Source organism: Mercenaria mercenaria, chromosome 13, assembly GCF_021730395.1.
Source record: "Mercenaria mercenaria strain notata chromosome 13, MADL_Memer_1, whole genome shotgun sequence".
In the NCBI taxonomy this organism is placed as follows: domain Eukaryota; kingdom Metazoa; phylum Mollusca; class Bivalvia; order Venerida; family Veneridae; genus Mercenaria; species Mercenaria mercenaria.
Window position 1 is genome coordinate 77,505,606 of NC_069373.1, and position 17,918 is coordinate 77,523,523.

Sequence of the window (17,918 nt, forward strand, 5' to 3'; positions counted from 1 at the left end):
GTTAATAAATAGGTGCATTAGAGATGACAGACATAGCCTATTAAAAGACCATACCTAAAGTGTGCCAAAAAACATGCCTAAATTATGCCAAATTCCATGCCTAAAGTATGTTAAAATGCACTGTATGCATGGACCAGTTATATTTTTTTCCCGGCGGAGCACGGTCCCGGACCGACCACCACCCCAGAAGTGCCCTTTTCAGTGCCAGCACCCTGCCCTTTTTTAATCCTAGCTGGAGCACTGCAAGATAAGACTATTAACACCGAAAGTTGAAAAATATTTTCAGACGGAAGAAAGATAGAAAATACAGACTTTAGACGGAATGATATTTGATGGATTTTTAAAATATTTGAGTAGTAACTATACCTCTTCATGTTTATTTTTCAGGGTTGCTTCGTAAGGACTATGACAAGGATAAACCACCCCTTCCCCCTGTTGATGCCAAGCATTTGCCTGAAATCAGCAAAACTCCTAAAGAAGAAAAACCAGAACCTGAGGAGGCAGAAAAACCACAGAAAGTCCGTAAAAAGCCAGGACCAAAGCCAAAACCTAAACCTGAAAAACAAGAAACTGAAGAAGTTAAGGTACCTAAGAAACGGGGACGAAAGAAAAAGAGTGAACTGGAAAAACAGAAAAAAGAAAATAAAGATAAAGATGAAAATATTGAGAAACCAAAGGAGAAATCAGAGAAAACAAAACCAGGAAAGCGAGGTAGAGGGAGGTCACCAAAGGCGAAGAAGGAGGAGAAAAATAAAAATGATGATGATGATGATGATGACGATGATGATGATGAAGCTCCTCCTCCACCAAAACGAAAAGGTAGACCTCCGAAAAAGAAACCAACAGAAGAAAAGCAAGAAGTAAAGGTTCCAAAGAAACGAGGAAGGAAGAAAAAGGTTGTTAAAGAAGAAGAGGAGAAAAAGGAACAGGAACAAGAAATAGTTCCTGAAAATGGTGACGCTACCATAAATTACAGTGAAGTTGAAAGTAACGAATTGTTTGGTGACAGCACTAAAGATAGTATGCCTGACACTAATGAAATGGTGCTTGATAATGAAAACTTACAGGGTGAAATTAAAGCTGATAGTGATGGAAATAAGAGTGAAAATGAGGAGAGTAGTGCTTTTATGATAAAAAATGTAGTTAATGAAAGTAAAAGTGAAGAGAAAAAGAGTGACAGTGAAAGTAGTGATATTGGATCAGACTTTGATGAAGATCTGAAACCACCACCAGCACCTAGACCACCACCTATGTATGATAGTGAAGATGGGGATATAGAATCTGGACCAGAAAATGAAGATTTCAATGGTTCAGCAATGAGTAATGAACCTTTGAGAGATTTTGAATCTTCTAGAGAAATATCTAGAGAGATTTCTAGAGATTTTGAAAGTTCACGAGAAATTGATGATAGTGTTAAAACTAATGAATATGTAAATTCTGTAGATACTTCTACTCCAAAAGACACTGTACCACATAGTGTTGGTACACCTGGATCAGTAAATCCATATAATAGAAATGACTCTGTCAATAATGAGCATGAGAATCCACTTTCACATCATAGCAGTGTTCCTCATACACCATCTCATAACAGTGTGCCACCTACCCCATCAGCTAATCAAGAATTTCAGGAATCTCGAAGCATTGAACATCAAACTGGTGACCGTATTATGAAAAACCCAGTTCAGGGACAAACAAATGAAGAGAATACTGATGAAAGTTCAATGCCAGAGGTAGATAAAGATTACGTAGGGCGATTTTTTGAAGAGATCCAATGTAACCAGTCTGAAGGTCAGATTAATCGGTTGAGTAGTATGGATGAAAACCCCAAATCTCAGGATAAAATTGTGGAAGCACCAAGAAGTGATAGCGGTGTGCCATCTTCATTAACATCAAATCAGACAGAAGGTAGTATGCAGATGCAGTCGCCACCTGCTGATTTATCACACAAGAGAATGGACCTGATTTCTCCGGAGCGTGCTCCGGAGTTGTACCAGCCTCGAAGTGTCGAAAGTGTTCACAATCGTTCATCCGAAAGAATTCCAAGTGTGCCATCCTTTGATCCGCAGTATGCTGGTAATCCTTTAGATGCATACAGTGCATCTGTTCCGCCGAGAGATACAATATTACGTCAGCCAGAACAAAGTAAGGCTCCAAGCCCACCAATCACAAGTACCAGTTTTATGAGATTTCCTGACAGTGAGGCTATGCTTCAGCGTCAAAGAATGTCGTCTGCTTCATACGATCGTAATCTTCAAAACCTTCATCGTATAGCTGAAGGGCCTCTCCCACATAATAATAGTTCTTCTCCATTACTTAGGCATGTACCAGGCAGAGAGGAAATGTTTTCAGGAGCTGCAGCTGGTGTCACGGGCTCTATGTCAAGAAATCCATTTCATAGCTCTTGGACAGGTCAGGATGTTCGACCACCACACTGGGGTCATCCGACATATTTACAGCAGCAAGCTGGATCTGCATCTTCATCCCTGTTTGGAAAAGATGCTTATCTCCCAGGTAGAGACTTTATGTTTGACCCATCGCGAGCAGCTGCCGAAAGAAATATGTTTTCAACTTTGTCGTCTGCTCATTCTCAGCGTCCAGAAATTCCCCATGACACTTTTCAGTTTGACCGTTTTGACCTTGGTAGTTACCTAAGTAGTCATGGTTACAATGCAGCACCATCACTCCCGGTTGACTACACAAGAAGTGCTCACAGCTCGTCACAAAAATCTCTAGATGAACGTTATCGACAACCATCAACGGCTGTAACTGATTTTAGATCTCTACCTCCAACTTCAAGTGCTTCAGAGATGTTTGGAATGAACAGTTCATTTAATTTGGAAAAATTTTATTCTCGCGATCCTATGTATCATTCTCAACACATCACAGACAACACAAATAATCCATTTTTGCCTGGTGTACCGTCACAACATTCAGTGTTTGGTCGAGATTACCCGCATCGTAGTTTCTATACTCAAAATACACCATATCCATTTATGAACATGAACGATAAAAACTATACATCTGCCTCGGCAAAACTTGCGCACTCTTCGGATAGCGTGAATCCTCAGCGTGATCTAGTTCCGGTTCCGAGGCCCAATATGACAGCACCGGATGCACAGTTGCAGGATCCATACAGACATCATAGTTCTATGTTGTATAATATGATGAATAAGTATTTCTAGACGATGTTGTACCTGTTAGAATTGTAGTTAAAGAAGTTTCAGCTAAATTGTCTATGTTAATTGTAATTATTGCTGCAATAGGCTTGGAAAAAAATCATGTAAATTGTCATGGTCATTTTACACATTTTCATTGCATTTTTCACATATTCATAGTCATTTTACACATTTTAGGCATCATTTTTCACATTTTCATCTACCGTCACAACTGAAGGAGGTTAATTATTTTCTTCTGTAACCATTTATGTACTGTAGATTCTTCATAGTTTTGTAAAATCAGGTTTTTGTTTTCCAGTATCAGTCTTATTGTGGGACGTTCATGTAACCTAGCAGAAGTTTAAACATAAATGTTTAGAGAAATTTTCCATTTGTTTCATTTTAAATAGAAATTTTCAGTATGCCACAGTTGACAGAATGTAACATAAGAATATAAATAAAATAGAATGCCACATTAATCTTTGCAATACAATGTGAGAATATGCATGTAGTGTAAAATTACATTGTGAAAATATGAACACAGTGTAAGAATATTGTACGAGAATATGAATATTGTGTAAGTGTATATTTATTTTCTTACACTTCTATGTAGTGATTTTTGCTCCATGCAGAAATTAAAATGAGCATGTCTGAAGATCCTGAGCAACAAAAAAAGAAAAGAAAAACTGTTCTTTAAGTCACACAGTTGTTAAGTTTTTACTTTAAAAAGCAATACTGTTGGTTGATATTTTTTGTTATTTGATTAAGTTCTGGAATAAATGTTTCTGCTTTCTACATGATTTATACATAATAATCCATAATTTGCTGATATTTCATTAAAGTAATACTTAATTTTTTTTGATGACATGGAATAGTTCAGCTGAAATACTGGGTATATTTGAAAATCTGAGTGTGCGTTAAAAAATAATGCCAGCTATACATGCTAAACTATACGTTTTTTGATCGACACTATATTTGGTAAATTTTACTGATGAAGATTCTGTTGATGTATTAATATGAAGTAAAAATATCCCTGTTTCACTTCAGTCAATATAGTAATGATTTTTTGTTGGCTAAAAGTTAAAATATGATTTTGAATTTTTACTATGAAAGTTGTTGTTCAACATTAAGAGATAATTCTGAAAATATCTTTTTTTAAGATTTTATTTTGCAAAAAGCAATGTTCATTATATTTTTTATGCAGATCATTGTAATTTTAAGCATGTCACCTTACTTGAAATCATTTTGGAAATTTTATCAGCTCATCTACTCAAGAACTTAACATGTTCAGTTTTGGAAGTACTTGTAATTACGAATTTCAGGTTCTTTGAATTATAACAGTGGATTACATTATATGTTTTAAACAGTGGGATTATCATGTAATAATTTTCACCATTAACACACTTGAAAGCAAAGAATATAAATAATAGGTGATAAGATTTTTTTTTTGAAAAATGCATCAATAAGATTAATGAATTATTCATTAACGTGACGTCATGATTTTGCATGTGACATTGCCTAGTGTGCATGACATTGCTCGGGTAAAACTGGTATAATTAGATTAAAATCATTGAAAAGACATGAAATAGGAGGGAAGTTTGTTTGCTTTATGTAAAATTGGTATATCTTCCACACATTGACACTGTATTTTTGTGCCATTCGTAAACATGTTGCATCGAATGTTTACTTTGGAAAAGAGATTTCATTCTCATGCTGGGCAGAATTTTCCTTTGTTTTACACCCATGGCTCACATGCTGTAATTTATGAATGAATGCGTATATTCATATGCTATGATTATGAAATTCTGCTTAAAAGAAAAGCTTTTTTTTTTCTTGTCATCTTTAAGACTTTCATCTAAGATTTGAAGAATATTGTATAGAAGAAGAATCTACAACTGGTTGTAGATGGAAATGTCCACGTTCTGGACAGATGTTTTGCAGTAAGTGGGCAGAGCCTCATCTCCACCTAAACAGTTGCCCTTGAGCCAGATATTTCAGTCTGCACCTTAAACCTGTAAAAGGTTCTTACAGTCTTACACCAGAGCAGTCTAATATGCTCTGTGTAAGCTTCGACCAAAGAAACTGAACTGACATTAATGTCATTTATTTATGATGTACATTAAACGTTTAAACTAAGGCTATGAAATGTCTTGAACAGATTTTTTGTAAGGTGGCATTTCAAAGTCTTTTTAGTTCTAATTGAAATTTTTACTTCTTTCTTTAACAAAGAAAATCTTGTTCTTTCAATAATGAAATTATTGAAAAAGTCTTCTATTTATGTACATAAATTTTATTTTTGCATATCAAAAATGCCTGGCATTGAAAACCCCAAATTTTTAACCGAAAGTTTTAATGGCATGTAAATTTTATACATTTTAGTGTTACATGGTAAATTATGTAATATTTGTTGTGAATTTTTAATTAACACTTGTCGTTTATTGACACTGCTTATTGTTTTTTAGTGTGGACGATTTTACCAAAGTTTACCACAAGGATGCCATATGATCAAATTTTTATGTAAAATATTAGTATGTGTATTATATGTTTTTTATTTTGTAAATTGTAAACTTTTTTGTAAATATTTTGTGCATAGTATACAGTCTTAGAACAAAACTTGTATGCATCTCACGGATTTAGATAATCGTTTACATGGTATTTATTATTGACTACTGTAAGATCAGATTTTTTCGAAAGGCTAAAGGCTCTCTATGTTTAAAATTAGAACTTATTGTGTAATATAATATTAATTTTTACAGAAAAGTTTTAAGACAAAATTGTAAAAGGCTGTTTATAACAGTGTTTGCAACTTGCTTATTGAAAAGAAAAATGAGAAACAGAAAAAAAAGGAAAATGGTTTGAAAGGAAATATGGTATTTGGTAATATGTCATTACTGGTATACACCTGTAATGGTCAATGATCACATTTTATCACAGTTTACAGAGTGTAATTTCTACCACAATACTGATTTTTGGAAGTAAAAGTTGTTCAGACTAAGATTTCAAAACACAGTTCGGGGAAATGTTAAAAAAATTTTTGTAAAGTATTTAAATTTTGTTTCAGATGTTCTGTATGAACACTATTGAAAACAAGAATAACACTGTCATGAATACAAACAGTTCAGAAATAAAGTGAAAATAAAACCTGCTCGAACATTTCTGATTTTACAGTAATTAGAGCTTTAAGCAAAGCAAATAAATGTTTTGTTAGTTACAAACAAGCCTTACTGTTGTCTCAGAACTGTAGTATCTTATTTGATAATAAGTCACTGAACTCACACATAAATCTGCTTAATTTTTCTTAGAAAACCACATTTATGGGGTGTCTTTTTCCAAGAAGTATTGTGGTTTATGGACTTTTTTTTTCTGAGAAACTTGTTTGTAGGGACTACTTCCGTGTTCAAATAATGGACATTTGTAGAATTTTTTTCTGATATCAGTGCTTAAGGTAGGTTGTATGATACTGAATATTATTTTGGTTTCCCTTGAAGACTTTCTTTTGAAAATCACTATATTTTGATGTAAATTTAGAGGCAGGCCCCTCTAAAATATTTTAATATTAAATCCTGGGTTAATTTTTCTATCTAGTCCAATAGTAAGAGCACAAAGCTTTCAAGTTGATATGTTTGAATCCATAGCTAGGAATATCTTTAAGGTTGAACCGCTTGTATTGAATGAATGACAATTTACTGTTCAGTAGATGTCTGCTCTAATACAATTCACTAAAGACAATGCCTTAATGGCCCTTCATTCTCCACCACTGATACATATGAAGAAGTTGTAAGTCACATACAGAGAACAAAAAATTCTAGTGAGAAATACAGGAGCATTGGTTTAGTTTACTTCTGAAATATTGTTGAAAAGTGGTGCATTATCCAACAAACAAACGTACACTTCAAAAGTTCAGTTCTGTTTCAAGTATAATTTCAGTGTCCCATACATAGTTGCCCTTCATCCACTTCTGCTCCGGACAAACATTTTCACCCAAAAGAAACGGCAAAATGAGGTACTTGTCCAGTAGTTAAAACATTGCTTTAGTTTTATCAGCCTTCAGTATGACAAAGCGGCACAGATTTTTATAAATTCTAAATATATTTTCTGAACTTTACAGTGCTGTCATCTAGCCTGCTTAAGTCTAGACTTTAACAGATGGGCAGTAAAAAATTAGCTCTGTTTTGCTGCTTTAATCCTGACTCAAGTATGTTAGAGAACTGGACTAACCACAGCCACCTGTTGTTTTGTTTCTTTAAATGTATTTTACTTGGCATCAACGCTGTTTGAATTCTACTACTTTTTTACGATAAAAGGAAAGTTTTCAGTTTGGAATCTGTGTACCTATTTGGTAAGAAACCTTTTCAGATATATTCAATTTTACAAATTGTCACTGTAAAGAACAAAACGCATTATTTTGAAAGAAATAGAGCATCTGAGTTGCTTATGTACAGTATCAACATTTCTGTATGGTGCCTTGACATGATACGAGTTACACTTCTTTTGTTTTTCTTGATGGCAAATAGACATTTCATATCAAACTAAGGTATTCATAGTTTTTTTCTGTCATAAATATTGTATTTGTTGCATTCAAACATAATACTTACAAAAAATTTGTCTAGGTGATAACATTACATTTTTTGCAATATTGCTAGAGTCCAAATGTTATATTCTATAGTGTTTGTCAAAGGACTGATTATCTTAATTAATGATTTTAATTCTTTTGCAAAAGCTTTTCATTTACATGCATGAACACTTACAATGAGATTGTAAATATTCTCAGATTCCTTGTGAGGAGATGTTATTCTGTTTTTAGTTCACCTGTCACAAAGTGACAAGGTGAGCTTTTGTGATCGTGCAGCGTCCGTCGTGCATCCGTCCGTGCGTGCGTGCGTGCGTAAACTTTTGCTTGTGACCACGCTAGGAGTCACATTTTTCATGGGATCTTTATGAAAGTAAGTCAGAATGTTCACCTTGATGATATCTAGGTCAAGTTTGAAACTGGGTCACGTGTGGTCAAAAACTAGGTCAGTAGGTCTAAAAATAGAAAAACATTGTGACCTCTCTAGAGGCCATATATTTCACAAGATCTTCATAAAAATTGCTCAGAATGTTCAACTTGATGATATCTAGGTCAAGTTCGAAACTGGGTCACGTGCCATCAAAAACTAGGTCAGTAGGTCAAATAATAGAAAAACCTTGTGACCTCTCTAAAGGCCATATTTTTCATGGGATCTTTATGAAAGTTGGTCAGAATGTTCACCTTGATGATATCTAGGTCAAGTTTAAAACAGGGTCACGTGCGGTCAAAAACTAGGACAGTAGGTCTGAAAATAGAAAAACCTTGTGACCTCTCTAGAGGCCATATATTTCACAAGATCTTCATGAAAATTGGTCAGAATGTTCATCTTGATGATATCTAGATCAGATTTGAAACTGGGTCACGTGCCTTAAAAAACTAGGTCAGTAGGTCAAATAATAGAAAAACCTTGTGACCTCTGTAAAGGCCATAGTTTTCATGGGATCTGTATGAAAGTTGGTCTGAATATTCATCTTGATGATATCTAGGTCAAGTTCGAAACTGGGTCACATGCGGTCAAAAACTAGGTCAGTAGGTCTAAAAATAGAAAAACCTTGTGACCTCTCTAGAGGCCATACTTGCGAATGGATCTTCATATAAATTGGTCAGAATGTTCATCTTGATGATATCTAGGTCAAGTTCGAAAGTGGGTCACATCTCTTCAAAAAGTAGGTCAGTAGGTCAAATAATGAAAAAACCTTGTGACCTCTCTAGAGGTCATATTTTTTATGGGATCTGTATGAAAGTTGGTCTGAATGTTTATCTTGATGATATATAGGTCAGGTTAGAAACTGGGTCAACTGCGATCAAAAACTAGGTCAATAGGTCTTAAAATCGAAAAACCTTGTGACCCCTGTAGAGGCCATACCCTTGAATGGATCTTCATGAAAATTGGTCAGAATGTTCACCTTGATGATATCTAGGTCAGATTGAAACTGGGTCACATGCCATCAAAAACTAGGTCAGTAGGTCAAATAATAAAAAAGCCTTGTGACCTCTCTAGAGGCCATACTTTTCATGGGATCTGTATGAAAGTTGGTCTGAATGTTCATCTTGATGATATCTAGGTCAAGTTCGAAACTGGGTCAACTGCGGTCAAAAACTAGGTTATTAGGTCTAAAATTTGAAAAATCTTTTGACCTCTCTAGAGGCCATATCTTTCAATGGATCTTCATGAAAATTGGTCAGAAATTTTATCTTGATGATATCTAGGTCAAGCTCAAAACTGGGTCACATGAGCTCAAAAACTAGGTCACTTTGTCAAATAATAGAAAAAACGACGTCATACTCAAAACTGGGTCATGCGGGAACAGGTGAGCGATTCAGGACCATCATGGTTCTCTTGTTTAAGTCAAAGCTCACTTGAAGCATTGGTTCTTTCCATAATTGGCCCTAGGGTGCTTTGATTTGAGAATACATGTAATGTGCTATGTTAGCTGTTAAGACTGGTATTTTAAAAACATGATCTGTTGCTTATATATTTGACTGAAAAATTAAGCAAACTGACCTTTCTATGAAAATCAGCTATTCTAGGGAAAACTGTGAGTTTTCAACTATGGCTCAGTATTAAGTCGAAGAAATGGCAATGCATGTCTTTCGTGCATGATTTCACTGTATTTAAAGGATAAATTATCACAGAAAAGCAGTTAAAGTACATTTTGTATATAAAGGGCTGTCATAGTAACCACGATACTGAAGTATTGACAATATGGTAAAGTTGATAATATATTTATACAGTATACAGGAATAGTTGTACGATTAGAAAAAGAATAATTAAAAAGAAAAGATGGAAAGAAAAATCCCTTGAATATTCAGAAGAGAAAAAAATATATCTATGAAACCTGATTTTCTTTGTTGCTTATACTTTGCACATACTTTTCTTAGATTCTTTACATAAGACTGTTATGTTTGTATGAATCTGTCATTTAATATATCAGTACAAAATTTTCAATCAGTAACAGCCCAAGAAATATATCGATATACTACTGTAGTATCAGTTAATTTTGTGGGTAAAATATTTCATGGTTTTGCCCAAAACCATTTTGTTGGGGAATGTAAATTATGGTTTTCCACTTATAAAGATATTGGAATTAGGAACTTTTCTCATTTATTTGGATTCAATATCTTAGATTGGTGCAAGCACAAAATCTATGGAAAAAATTAGTTCCCCACAAATTTAATGGTTTCACGGTATATCTTAAATTCTTTTTAGTGAGTATATTTATTAAGAATTTTGCAGTATTTTTTATGACATTCAGAGTTTTTGATCAAAAATATAATTTAACAAATTCTTAAACATACATAATTGCTTATATGAACAAAGGGAACACATTCCTTACGAGATATATAGACAAATCTAGATCTGAACTTTTTCAGTATGATATAACATGAGACATTGTGGGTGCAAATTTGGGTATAAACCATTGAAAAGACTTGGAACTGTTATCCAGCCTGGACACAAGATTTTACATTTATAATATGTTGCTATATGTTCTCTTGAATTATTACTGTGTTACACAGATAAACATAAATATCATCTAATTTTCATTCTTGCACATTGTGCTGAAAAGGGAAAAGAATATGTTTGTGATGCTGGTGGGGTGGGGGGGGGGGGGGGGGGGGGACATGCCTCCAGATCATCAGAATTTTAAATTTTTCAAACAAATAGCAACTTCAATCGAAAACGTTAATCAAGCATATTTTAATGTGTATAACTAAGTACATCTAAATTGCTTCTATATATAATAATTCTAAAACTTGACTGCCTGCACATGCCTGAAGTAATGCCAGGTTGTAATTTGAGCTAAAATTGAGTTGGTGTGACGTTAAACCCAACAAAAACACACACAAAAACAATAGTGTGACTAACTCTTTTCAGAGTTTCCTACATATTTTATTGATTAAAATGTGTAATTATAGGTAAAAAAGCTCCTAAAACTTGGGGAATCGCATAACTTCTTCTATTCCAATTTCTACCGAGAGTCTTTTCTAAATTGAAAAAAAAGATGACTTAAATCTGGAGGCAAGCAGCCTAAAGTCAATAATTTTTACTTACAATTTGAATCTGTGTTATATTGTTGGTAATTCGATTTATATGTTGTGTGGTACATATTTTTAATGCGTATTTAAAATTTTACTCTTCGTTGTGTTTTTGCCAGTATATACATGTTATAGTTGTAAATTTTTCTTACAGTGTTTAAAACATGGCAGTGTTTTTATCTCCAAGCTTTTGATGTGAAAATGTTGTAATCTTTATAAATAACTGTAGAGTGTTTTCAGTCGTGGTTGGCAAAATTTTAGTCTTTCGCCATTTTTTGATGGAAGATATAACAAATTCAAGGATAGGTGAAGTACATACAGGTTTTATTCAGAAATGTTAAGAGTTTGGGCAGCTGAAATGGGAAAAATCAAAATTTTATGTCATTACCTTCATATTCTTCTACTGTTCTAACTTGACAATGATCCAGCCATCAGGTCTGGAGGGTGTAAGCTTCTAAAATCTATTGTTTGTCTTGTGTATGATCTTAAAGTAAAGGTATAAATGATCTTGAAAGAGTTTCTCTTCCTTTAAGAATTTTTGTTATACTTACATTGTAATTGGAAGATGATCAACAGTCAGATCTACAAGTGTATTGTATTTGAAAGTTTTCAAGATACTTGGCCAGGAGAGCTAGTATTTATACCCATACATCTGTGACCTGTACTTGCTGGGCCAAGGTAGCATGCCCCTTGACTATTGACATAATGCCTATCTTTCTAGAAACTACAGATGTCAACACTTGTTATCTTAGGAAATCTCTCCACGGCCTCAATCATTCATTCATGTCATTCAAGAACACACACACCTGCATAACAAAATAGTGTATTGCAATGGGTTTGGAAGTTAAACAACTAGTAAAATAAGCTTGTGCTCAGTGCATTCAGAGTGATTTCCCTTGCACAGTCAGTAATGAACTTCCATCGTAAATTTTCATATTATTACATAATGATCAATATTAAGTGTACATACACACAGACTCCTCGTTGGGATATTTCACAATTTTGACTTCTAACAGTGGGATCAAATTCCGCTTCATACCATTATATTCTAAAAGACAGTGACACATCATTTTGTCAACATTTTCATATCAAAACTTCATGAGATTTTTATATTATACACTAGTGTAAACAATGTTAGTTACTGTTGCTTTTTATTACTAGTTTGTTAATATTTGTAGTTTTTACATTTAGACAAGTTTTGTTTATCATGATCTGTGAAGATATCTATATACTGCTATCATTGTGTAATGGTAAACAATTATCAGAGTTAATATATATATTAGAGTAGGTTTAGACTACAAATAAATGCTGAAACTACACACGTTCTTGCTCATTCTTGGCTCATCCACTTGAAATATTTTAAATAGTAGAGCTTCTGTTTTTCATCCTTTTTGTCAGAGTTGGTGTCCACATAAATGGTCTTGGCACATGCAAGTCACAGAAGTTTTACATTTAAAGCAGGTTTCACAAAAACTTCGGCTGAATGTTTCCAACTTCACACATCTTTTGTATACAGTGACAACAAAGAACAAGTATCATAACTGGCTACTCAAGCCAACATTTTGTAAAAAATATGCCTTTTTTAGCCTGACTATTTGAAGAATGGGGAGAGCTATCCTACCTACCATGGCGTCGGCGTCTGTGACGGCATCGGCGTCACACCTTGGTTAAGTTTTTCATATCAGTCCACTTTTTGACAGTCTTTTGAGATAAAGCTTTGAAACTTTCAACACTTGTTTACCATTACCAAGTCCAGTTTTAGGCTAGAGTACATAACTCCATCAAGGATTTTGGCTGAATTATGGCCCCTTTTAACTTAGAAATCTTGGTTAAGTTTTTCATATCAGTTCACATTTTGTGTAAAGTGTTTGACATATGACTTTGAAACTTTTATCACTTGTTTATTATATTAGTCTCTGTCTATAGGCAAGAGAACATAACTCTGTCAACTATTTTGGCGGATTTATTGCCCTTTATGAACTTGGAAATTGGTACAATTTTTGTACAAGTCCAGGTTTTGTCAAAACTATTCGACCTGTGACTTTGAAAGTCAGAACAATTGTTTATCATCATGATTTATATTTGTAGGCAAGAGTACATAACTCTGTCAACTATTTTGGCTGAATTATAGCCCTTTTTTGACTTGGAAATTGGTTCAGTTTTCATACAAGTCCATGTTTTGTCAAAACTATTTGACATATTGCTTTGAACTTCGAACACTTGTTTATTATCTTGATTTCCATCTGTAGGTAAGAGTACATAACTCTCTCAACTATTTTGGCTGAATTATGTCCCTTTTTGGACTAGGAAATTGGTTCAGTTTTCATACAAGTCAATGTTTTGTCAAAGCTATTTGACATGTGGCTTTGAAACTTTAACACTTATTTATCATCATAATTCCCATCTGTAGGCAAGAGTACATAACTCTGTCAACTATTTTAGCTAAATTATGGCCCTTTATGGACTTGGAAATCAGTTAAGTTTTTCGTACCAGTCTAACCTGTTTGTCATATGGCTTTGAAACTTTGACTACCTTCATAGTCTACTTATCTAGGACAAGGACAGCCATTGTTTGGACATAGAAATTAGTAAGGTTTCACATACCATTCGATATTTTGTCTATTACCTGTTTGATATATGGCTTTGAAACTTTGAACACTTGCTTACCAACATGGTTACACATTGCCATATAGTGCAATACAAAACCAAATCCAAAAATGCAGGTACATTGTTTGTCTTATCTGTTCCTTTTCTTTTGTCTGAAAATCTCAAGGTAATATTTTGTCTCTATACTTTTGTCAATGCTTCGAATAGTCGAGCGCGCTGTCAACAAACAGCTCTTGTTACTTCAGAGGGCTAGATACATAAAAACCTTTTTATTATGCTCCCCGCATGCCATGTAGCATTTGAACTGTCCGCCCATGCAGTTAAGTTTTACTGTTTCACCTACAGCCCACATTAATTACCACATTTACCTTATACTCGCTCTCAACAGTGGCAATTTCTACAAGATGACATTGACCTTCTATGATCTTTGCCTTTAGACCTAAAACCTGAAGTTTCGTATGTAAGCAGGTTTCTTAGGAGCATCATGAAATGATCATTGTGAGCCAGGTTCCATAACTCTGTCTTACAGTTTACAACATTCTTCCCATTTTTCAATGTTAATATTTTTGGAAAGGTTTTGCATGCAAGAACAGTTTCAGATAGCTAAGCAAACTTCATAGACAGCTGGCTGTTGTTCAGGTGAGCTTTTATTTCAGGCGTACATCATCTGTCATCATACCCTGTTATCCCTAAAATTTATTATTAACACTAAAGGTCATAATTCTTGCCAACTCTTATTAAAGTTGGACAGAATGTTTCCTCCAATATAATCTCGGATGAGTGATATCTAGGGTCAAAAACTAGGCCAAGCATGGAGAAAAGTTGTTAACCTTCAAGAGGCAAGAGTGAGTTGAAGGCTCAACATATAAGACTTGTACTTCATAACTTTGATAAAGCTCTGTCAGAATGTTTGTCTTTATAAATTAAAATCAAATTTAAATCTGGCTTACCGGAGGTCAAAAACTAGGTCACTAGGTCAAATCACAAAACGACCCTGTTAACAATGTAGAGGCCATATTTTCCAATTGATCCTTATAAAAATATCAGAAAGTTTGTCTCTAAGGAATTTAAGTTAAAACTATATCAAAATAGGTCAAATTATAGACTAAAACCTCGTTAACACATTTTGTATTTGATCTTCATAAATCTTTGACAGAATGTTTGTATGAAATCTATAGATGTCAAGTTCAAAAGTGGGGTACCTGAGGTAAAATACTATGCCACTTGGTAAAATTATTGAACAACTTATGAGAATGATCTACCTGATTTACATAAATGTTGGTCTCTATGAAATCATGGCCAAATTAGATTGTAATTTATCTGGGGGATGCACTAGGTCGGTTGAGTGACACCGGGCCTTCTGGGTCCTCTTGTTTATCTGATGTACATGAACATTGTCAGATTGTCCTGGGGAATACTGTGCCAAGTTTGAAACTGTGTAACTTTGATCCAAAACAGGTCAATACATCAATCGCGGACCAATCTTGTAAACACTGTAAAATGGCCAAAATCATAGAAAGTATGGTAAACTTATAATCAATAAATTAGGTCATTTCGAAACTAAGTCATCCAGGGTATGGAGAGGGTGTGCAAATATAGCCGGCTTTAACAGCAGTAATACATAATTTCTTTTTTTCCCTGTATCCTACAGTATGTTTTCCACTTTTATATACTTTGTTAGATCTATCCATGAAAATGTGGTTTTCAACGGTGTTTAAGTCGATCTGTCGACATCCTACCAGAAGATTTTAGTAGAGTTGTTATATCGGCATGTACAGTATAACTGTTTTGTCGCCGTGCTTTTTTATTGTGCAAGTGTATAAAAAGAGTTTCATTAGAAAATTGTTTAATTAAAGTACAGGATGCCCCGTTGTTGGTGCGAGCATTGTGTACAATTGTGTGTGTGTGGGTGTTTGTGTCTGTGTGTGCGTGCGTCCGTCCGCCCGTATTTGTTTGTCCCGTTTTGAACTGAATAGGAATTTGCGACAAGGGACATCATAACCTTAATTTCATTTACATGCATCGTAAGCCTTGATGTTTCGCCGTTACAGTTAACACTACGCTTACCTGTTCGAATGAATCATGGTATTTCTGTCAACGGTTGCCCGGTCTACTGCAATAGCATTGAGTTCATAAGTATGCTTCTTTATGTTTACTTTCAGTTATCAGCAGTAATTATAATTGATCTAATAGTAAGAAAGGGAGACAGTCAAATTAAAAACCTACCAAGTTGTTAAATTTCATTTTTTCTTTGAAAATCTACATATTCTAACGAGGACATTTTATCAAAACTGATGATAAGACTATGTCAAATATATATCTCATTGCACCATTCGAGGTATACTTGCCAAACAAAAATATTCAGTTGGGGAATACCCACGCAAGGATCTGCTTAGAAGCCCCGCGCCCCCAAAACGAAATACTTGATCCGTCCTTTCCCCCGCTGCCCCCGGGGTCAAAACCAGCCCATCCTCGCATTGGCCTGGGTTCCAGCGTCGTTTTTTCATGGTTCTTTTTGAATTTCGACTATAGAAACTAAACGAGCCAAAACAGAAACTTTTTTCATTACAGGGAAAAATGCGGTATTATACAAAGCAAAAAAATTAAAACCGCCTGAACCCAGGCTATCAGGATGAAAAAGTCCTTAAAATTCCTCCCCGGAAAACTTTGTCTGTCAAAAAAAAAATGAAATTTTTCTGTGCACGTCAGTGTTTCCCGTTACTTCAATACTTATTCTTCAGCAATGGTCCTTTCACAAAACCCCATATAAGTTTTGGAGAAAAGATTCTACGGAAGTCCTTTTTATTTGGGGAAAAAACATTATCGGGGTTTCTTCTTTTTATACAGGGAACAATTCGAACCTGCCAATCCTTTTTAAAAAAAGTGAAAAAAATTGACAAATCGATCATTGTCCAGTAGCGTGTCGCCTTTTTGCACCCCACGAAAGGGCCGCAAAGTCACAAAAATTTTTAATTTAATTTGAAAAAAGCCAAGCGCGCATTTTAGATGTTTTAAAAATTTAAAAACTGAAAAAAAATTGAAATTTTCTAGAATTTCACCAAGACGTTGTTTTTAAAAACGTTTTGAATATAAAAAGCTTGACCCTTTTCACCAATGAAAAAATAATTGAAATCTTAATAAAACCTTTTTTTCCACGAAAAAAAATAGGTACATAACGACCTGGGGCCCTTTTAACCCCGCCATAAAGCTTTTGTTTGCAAAATTTTCGATCAAAGAGTTTGTCAAATTTGGAAAAATACCGTTTTTGGGACATTTTTTCAATTTTAAATTACCCCCCCTCTTTTTAGAAACCCAAAGCGGCCCAATTTAAAAAAACCTTTTTTAACAAATTATTTTTAAAAAGCATTATAAAATATGTTTAAAAACTTTTAAAAATTTATTTTTTTTGATAAAATGTACAAACCTCTGGTTTTTACTATTTTGAATTAAAAACTACATTATTACTTAAAATAATTTTAAATATTATATAGATATTTTAAAATAAAATATATTGTTTAAAGAAAGAAGATTTACTGATAATATAATCCTCATTATTAAAAACAAAAAAAGGGAAAAAATGAAAAAGGGCTACTTGTCATCTTGTGAAAAAATAAAACAAATTTTGTAAAAGTACGGGGATAATTAGATATTACAAAGCAATGTTACCTTTTTTAACCTAAAAGGTTTTTTAACATTTCCGGAAAATTTTTGTGGACCGGGAATCCTTTAGAAATGGACCTCCTTCAACAACGGGATCATTGAGACCATGATTTTTGTATGACCGAACTAAGTAAAAGGAATGTGAAAAAAAAATGTTTTCCCAAATTTAAATAAAACAAATCAAAACTTGGGGAAAAAAATTTGCAAAAATTTATTTTGAAAAAACCGCTATCAAAACAAAATACAAACTTGGTTGGGAAAAAAATCAAAAAGGGGGAAAAAGGGGGAAGTATACCCCAAAAAAAAATTGGGAGCGTAAATTTAGCAGAAAAATTCACAAACCTTTTAAAGAAAATTTAGGAAACAAAGAGTGATAGTTAATGATTTTG

At 34.0% G+C, this 17,918-nt stretch overlaps 1 protein-coding gene across 1 annotated transcript in view; it reads left to right on the forward strand.

The window, feature by feature from the left end:
* LOC123530028 (titin homolog) overlaps window positions 1-10,068 on the forward strand; it is a 39,326-nt gene extending 29,258 nt beyond the window's left edge. The window contains exon 4 of the mRNA XM_045310712.2: window positions 388-10,068. Coding sequence (XP_045166647.2) covers window positions 388-3,182 — 2,795 coding nt within the window. The 3' untranslated portion in view covers window positions 3,183-10,068. The remainder of the gene's footprint in view (window positions 1-387) is intronic.
* Window positions 10,069-17,918: the final 7,850 nt, after the last annotated feature.